The sequence below is a fragment of the Osmia bicornis genome, chromosome 5, assembly GCF_907164935.1.
Source record: "Osmia bicornis bicornis chromosome 5, iOsmBic2.1, whole genome shotgun sequence".
Taxonomy (NCBI): domain Eukaryota; kingdom Metazoa; phylum Arthropoda; class Insecta; order Hymenoptera; family Megachilidae; genus Osmia; species Osmia bicornis.
The window spans coordinates 10,880,771-10,888,136 of record NC_060220.1 but is presented as its reverse complement, the minus strand read 5'-3'; the positions used below and the strand labels follow the sequence as shown (position 1 = coordinate 10,888,136).

At 36.6% G+C, this 7,366-nt stretch overlaps 1 protein-coding gene across 1 annotated transcript; it reads left to right on the top strand.

The window, feature by feature from the left end:
- Nucleotides 1–5,913: 5,913 nt before the first annotated feature.
- On the top strand, nucleotides 5,914–6,786 carry LOC123987753. The gene is made up of 5 exons (XM_046285610.1): nucleotides 5,914–5,942; nucleotides 6,048–6,275; nucleotides 6,357–6,570; nucleotides 6,648–6,710; nucleotides 6,775–6,786. Exons 1-5 carry the CDS (start codon nucleotides 5,914–5,916, stop codon nucleotides 6,784–6,786), a joined length of 546 nt encoding a protein of 181 aa, XP_046141566.1.
- The last annotated feature ends 580 nt before the right edge of the window (nucleotides 6,787–7,366 follow it).

The window sequence follows — 7,366 nt, the reverse complement described above, 5'->3', positions numbered from 1 at the left end:
GTCTTGTAGGATATGTTTTCCCATTGGTCCCGTTATAAAAACATTTCGCATTTTTTTATTCCGAACGGTTTTCATTATTGCAAAATAAAAATGGGAAGTTTCTAATCTCAACATAGAATGACTTCAATGATCCTTTAATATATTGTCGGGGGCATGATTCTGAACATCTTTTTCATTATGCATAATTAGCGGAAACCTTTCGTTTTCGAGATATTCGTGAAAAACTATTGTTATTTTTTCTGCCTTTGTTCGCCGATTATTCCGAAACGGATGGACCAATTGGAACGAAACCTTTTGCATTTTCTAAAGTATGTCTCCCGATTGGTCCCGTTAAAAAAACATTCTATATTTTTTCATTCCGAACGGTTTTTATGTCAAAAAAACGTACTATTTCATGTGCGTGCGGTGTATGTTCACCGATTATTCTGAGACGGATGGACCTATCGGAATGAAAGTTTTTGCATCTTATACAGTACAACTCCCCACTGGTCCCGTAAAAAAATATTTTGCATCATATAAATGGTGGACAGAAATATATTACGTACGATAATTAATAAGGGATGATGATATGGTAAAGATACACGATATAATAAAATTCCTATTATTTTTCAAAGAAAAAATTATGTTTAATTTTGCGCCGCCTCCGAAAAGGTTGAACTATATTTAGTATCCTATTTAACGATTAAGTAGATTGTATTAATAGCTGTGGAATACAGATATAAATGAAATAGAAATTATTTTATACTTTTTAGTGCATTTCGAAGTCGGATTTCTTTTTGTTAAAAATTATTTTATCTTTTTTGTTTTAAAGGTTTTTTTCGCCAATGCAACCAGCCTTTTATATTCAATGAGATCTTCAAGAGTTTTTGAACGCTCCCATTTTTTGAATGCCTTGTTCCTGAGTTACTTTATTTCATGGCACTCCTTATCCCACCATGCAACAGGATTTCTATGCGTTTGCGGACCCACAATTTTTTTCTTGGGTGTATTATTAACTATTGCTTCTCTCAAAACCTTTACAAAGGAGTCATATTTTTGACTAGGTGGGAGAAGTTCATATTCGGCGCAAAAACATTGTGGGAATGCTGAGTTGAGGTGCAACGCGAAATTTGCCCAGTCCGTCCGTTTCGAGCTGAGTTTATGGGATTTTTTACAGTAGAGGAATTTTTGTGCGTTTACGCTAATATACATATATGGGATAGTGATCGGATCCCCAGGTATCATCATTCATGTGGATATTAATTTGATCGGCTACATTGTTACTTGAAAGAACCAGATCAATGTTAGATTTGGAATATTTATCAATATGAGAATACGAATCGTGACTGTGTATAAACAAGTTGTGTTTTTCAACCATTTCTAACAGGTTTTCTCCGTTTCTGTCACTTCTATTGCAATTCCAGTTAACATGATGGGCGTTAAAGTCGCCCACCAGAATATTGCATTGATCTGTTTCGAGATTGGAAAAAATTTTATCCCATTGATCAAGAGTGAGAGTAAGACCAGGAGCTCTATGACAGACTATGAGGTTAAAGGCTGGATTAGTATTGGTGATTCTAATACCACAGATTTCAACAGATTCGTGGGGGGACGTAATACCTGGTATTTCCTTGTATGCCAAATTTTTCCGAATCAGTAATAAAATCCCGTCTCCGGGTGCGTGGGTTCTGTCTAACCTGAAACTAATAAATCCGGGGTATTGTAAGTTCACAATGGACGGACTGAGCCAAGTTTCAATGCAGGCAAAAATGTCTACAGTGTACAAAATTTGTTGAATTTCTTCTTTACGCTTCAAGATGCTCCTTGCATTCCAGTAGAGAATTTTTAAAACGTCTTCTTTATTAGGACCCATTTTTGGATAGATTAAGTGCAAATGATTATGCCTCCTGGTCATTTATTGAGCTTGGGTCTTCGGAATCGGGACTTGTCAAACGTTTAATCATTTTGGTGATGCGACTTTTTAGAATTCGCTCCGTAATATGGGAACGAGCGTCCATGAGCATAGCAATAAGAGCTGGAGTGACGGAAGTGAAGTTTCTAGCTATACCAGGAATATCGGGGTTTCCAAAAGTGTCTTTCAAAAACAGGGAAAATTCCTTAAAGTTAAGCGGATACACCTGAGCATTACTGATAAGGTGATTTTTAGCAGGGAGTAGCTGAGCGTCTATTTCGTTTTGTGTGCACTGTTTTTTATGTGGATTTCTTTTGATTTTCTCATGAAAGAGTTGTTTAGGCTGTTTCGGAGCGGGGTCACCCTCGTTTGACGAAGAATTTTTCCCGTCGACTTTATCGGGGTCAGAGCTGCTACTCGTGGTGGTGCTGAGGGGCCTTTTGATCCTTCCGGCAGTAGTGGTGAGCAAAGGTGGTGGTATCTGGAAGTCTGTAGCGCTAGTCTGCTTGGTTCCATTTGTATTAACAACCGAAATTTCTGTGTATTGAGAATCTTCTGATTGTTCTACTATTGACACTTTTTCGTTGTTGATAATTTCTGGCTGTGGGATAGCCGACTCTTCCTCCCTGTCAGGAGTATTATCGTTTGAAGACACAATGGTTGGGCACAGACGAGCGATGTGTCCTTCTTGTTTGCATACGAAGCACGTTGTTGTATCTGTAGTAAGATAAACCCAATACGATGTGTCTTCATACGTGATTTGCAGTGCGTCCGGAAGGTTTCCTTTACATTCAGGTTTAATGTAAAACTGCCTTCGAAAACTAAGAATGTGGGAGTACCCAGGATCAGTCATTCCAGCTCGTAAAAATGTTATATTCGATGTGATGTCGACACCTCTTTTCCTTAGGGTCTCTTTTATTATGTCATGAGGTATAATGGGGCACACATTGGATATTATAACCCTTTTGTTGCTTCTTATTAGGGGACGTATTTCGAGGTCATACTCCTTTATTTTAAGTCGTTTATTACACACATATTCAACTGCTGACTTATTTGACAAAAAAATACATACTCTTCCATTAGAGATTCTTGAAATGAACCGTATGAAGTTTGAATCGATTAACTTCGCCAGCGCATTTGCATATTCCTTAATAGAAACGCCTTCCTTGGAATCGACAATAATGGCTTGATCCTTTTTTAGAAATACATCATTAGCAATAACTTTGGCATATGTCTTCTGATTACTCGCGTTTATCTTGGTGGCTTCGTTTTCTTCATTACACTGTTGCTGAACACTTGTTAGGAGTTGTTAAAGTCAACAACCCCCATTTTGGGGTTGTTGCTGCTCATGCAGCTTTCGATTAGAACTTTAATTTAACTATATAGGGCTTTATACAATATCTCACTGTCGAAAATCAGAAATCACACAGAACACCAACACGCGGCCTATGTTTACACCGGTAGAGACAGAAACACGTCTGCTCGCTTCGGGATCTAGAACCGAACTCCAAAAACTATTCGGTTGAACAGTAACATATTAAATTCGTTTTGCTGACTGGAGGACTGAGCCCCCCAGATCCCCCCTAATAACTATACTAACTAATACCAATAAATATGTTACTTTGTAAATTGTGTTTATTATTTCCTTATATTAAAAATGGGTATTGGTATTAGTTAGTGTAGTTATTAGGGGGGTCTGGGGGGCAGTCAGCAAAACGAATTTAATATGTTAGCAGATTCGTTAGATGTAGGTAAAATGCAAACATGCAAATACAATGTGCGAATAGGTCACCAATATACTGTATACACCTGTATACACCAAATACACACAATTTCGAAAATATTCAGTTTATATTTCACAATGGAGTGTACTGGTTGTACAATAAGTCTTGTAGGGTATGTCTTCCGGTTGGTCCCATTGAAAAAAAATTTTTCATTTTTTCGTTTTTATTGCAAAATACAGGAAGTTTTTAATGTCAAGATTGGACGATATAAATGACCTTTTAATATGTTGTCGGGGACATGATTCTGAACAACTTTTTAATTATGCATAATTAACGGAAAGTTTTAGTTTGCGAGATATTCGTGAAAAACTATTGTTACTACATTGAATTCTATGTATGCCTACGTGTCTCTACTGGTGTATGAGTCAACATGCAGTCGCTGATTCTCTACTGTTTCTTATACAGGGTGTTCGACAACAAGTGGGCAATATTTTAAGGGGTGATTCTAGGGATCAAAATAAGACGAAAATCAAGAATAACGAAATAGCGTTTACGGCTTTGTTTTCCAGTTATTAACGTTTAAAAATTCGAGTAAAAATAATTTTTAACAAAAAATACAACCGACTTCGAAATGCACTATAAAGTATGAAATAATTTCTACTTCATTTATACAAATACCCAACAGCTATTAATAAAACCTATTTACTCGTTAAATAGTATACTAAATACATTTCAACCTTTTCGGAGGCGGCGCAATATTAAAAATACCCGAATATACGATGCTGCCAATAATGATTTGATAGGTTGTCGACGCCTGAATCTTCTTAGTAGAAGAAAAGTTTTTAATTTTGCGCCGCCTCCGAAAAGGTTGAAATGTATTTAGTATACTATTTAACGAGTAAATACGTTTTATTAATAGCTGTTGGGTATTTGTATAAATGAAGTAGAAATTATTTCATACTTTTTAGTGCATTTCGAAGTCGGTTGTATTTTTTGTTAAAAATTGTTTAACTGTAAGAAACCACACAAAAAAAATCAGCTCGATTCTGACAAGAGTTACACTTCCGAATATTTACCGTATGTGTGAATTGAGTGTTGGAATGGAAGCATGAATTAGCATGAAAGTTCAAATATTCGAATGGGTGTAAAGAGTGAGGAATGAGAACCCTCACAAGCGAACGTTAGCAAACGTTCGAGAACTGTTTAGAGACGAAGGGTCGTACATGGTAATGAAAGTGATTGTATCGAATTCCGAGAACTTGCCTGAAACTAAGACTCAACGGTAAAATTTTGAACAGAAAGAATGTTCGCGAACGAATTTTGCTACGAGTATAAGAACGGATATTCGAATTAATACCGCCGAAAATATTAACTAAATAACATCGTATGCTATTATACTTCTACAATGAACAACCTGCATTACACCTGCAATTCGCATTGCTGACTGGTTTACTTTTCGAACGAATAATTATTGATAAAGCTGATTGTCAAGCCAGTTACCGGTTAAACAATATAGCTTCGTATTTCTCATTTAAATCTATACAATAATTGTCAATGTTCATAATTCATGTTCGCATTCAACCCGTTGACATTTTTACATGAAATTGTATGTAGTACAAATTAACTAAAAAATTAATCTGCACTTTTCTGTCTTTCATTTTAATGACTATTCACAGAATAAAATGATAATAGTTGTTACGAATAAAAAATAAAACTAACAAACCGTAAAAGATTGCTTTATATCCTTACATTCCATCCTAACCAATTTTCCTCGTATGTATGTCTTCGTATTTACGTAGTGGGCTGGACTTCGTTTTGGGGGACCACAAATTTCTCGATGGAAAGTATCAAATCTTATAGTTTTTGACCTGAAACATTCGAAAATGCAAGTTAAATGTCCAGGAAACCAATAGTTTAAGAAATACAAGTGTATAAAAATGTACGTTTTTAGTGACGTTTGACAGGTTACAATGACGCCATGTTGCTTCTACCCATCTTCTGATTGGTCCGCACGAAGGTTCGCGCATAAATTTGAAATCTGTTCATTTATTTCAGGTATCATTTGTTAACTCTATCAATTTTTTTATTCAACTGTTATATTCTTGGTAGCATTATTTTCACAATCAGTACCGTGTTTTATTGTTGCTGTGTTTTTTGTATGTTTTATTGATTTTTTGTGTGTTTTTTCTATTTTTTATATTTTTTGTGTTTTATCTTCTATTTATTTTTTGTGTGTTTTTTCTATTTTTTATTTATTTTTTATATTTTTTGTGTTTTTTTCGTTATTTATATATAACAATGAGTACGAGAAAGTATAACTTATGCAGGTATTTGAATTTTATGTGTTATTTTCTTTATACATTTTAATGTTCTGCATATTTTGTATGTATTATCTGGGTTTTTGTGAATTTTATTTAATATGATTTATGCAGCTTGCCCGCTTCGAAGGAATCGGCGGTTTCATGGGCCAGGGAGAAGGGACTTCTTCGTACTACAAAGAATTGTAGTACCCATCGACGGCCCATGAGGCTTTATGCAGGCGGGGAACACGGACTTGGCCGTTTCCGATGCCCTGCTGGCCGCGGTAACTGCAAGCAGTACGCGGCCACAGTCGATTCCTTCTTTCAGGATGTCCGTCTGCCGTTGCATAAGGCAATAAAGTAAATTTTCATTTGAAATCATTGATTATTAATTTCAATTAAATTTATAATCGTTTCTTATATATATATATTTTTTTTAAGGCTTATGTATTGCTTCACATCTGACTTCTCCTACGAGGTTACCGCAACGGAGGTATCCGACGTAGGAGAAGATCAGGAAGTTTTATCAACGGACACGATTGCAGCGTGGTTCCGCTATTGTCGGGAGATGATAGTGGACCACGTTTGCAAAATGCAAGCGGGCAAGCCGAAATTAGGCGGGATCGATGAAGGAGGTTCTGCAATCGTTGTACAGGTAATTTTGATACTGTTTTTTAATTAATTTTGTTATTATTCCTGTCTTCTACTACTGCACTTTAAATATTATTTCAGATCGATGAGGGCAAATTCGGCAAGCGCAAGTACAACCGTGGCCGTATCATCGACGGCCACTGGGTACTTGGCATGGTCGACACATCGACCAACGATTGCAGAATGGTTGTCGTTGAAAACCGGGAAGCGGCAAACTTGATCCCCCTAATCAAAGAAAATGTTGCTGCAGGCAGTGAGATCCATACGGACTCATTTAGGAGTTACATGGGTCTCGCTGCTGAAGGATTCACCCATAAGATGGTGAATCATAGCGTCGAATTTGTTGGTAATTATTTCAGTTTGGTTAGGCTATATCAGAATTTCCGGCCGCCGTAAGGCGGCCGGTCACATCGGTGTGATATTAAATAAATGTTTTGTGTATCTTTTAATTACAGCGCCTGATGGAACTCATACGCAACAAATCGAAGCTAACTGGCGACCGGCAAAGGATTGGATGCGTGGAAGAAGCCGCTTCCACGACGAAGGCTTTGCCGATCGCCTGTGTGAGTATTTGTGGAGGAAATTCTGCAAATCTCACACAATTCATCTTATGGATTCCTTGATTGCTGCGATCAAGGAACAATACGTTTTCGAATAAGGTAAGTTGAACTTAGTCACTTAAACGAACCAATCAGATGATGGGTAGAAACAATATGGCGTCATTCTAACCTCTGAAATGTCACTAAATACGTACATTTTTAAACACTTGTATTTCTTAAACTATTGGTTTCCTGGACTTG

What these genes read in the sequence shown, in the direction of transcription:
- LOC123987753 (XM_046285610.1), top strand. Translation starts at nt 5,914, where the DNA reads ATGAGTACGAGAAAGTATAACTTATGCAG. An exon ending in AGAAAGTATAACTTATGCAG is followed by an intron (nt 5,943 to 6,047) that starts GTATTTGAATTT and finishes TGATTTATGCAG; the next exon opens with CTTGCCCGCTTCGAAGGAAT. An exon ending in GTTCTGCAATCGTTGTACAG is followed by an intron (nt 6,571 to 6,647) that starts GTAATTTTGATA and finishes ATATTATTTCAG; the next exon opens with ATCGATGAGGGCAAATTCGG.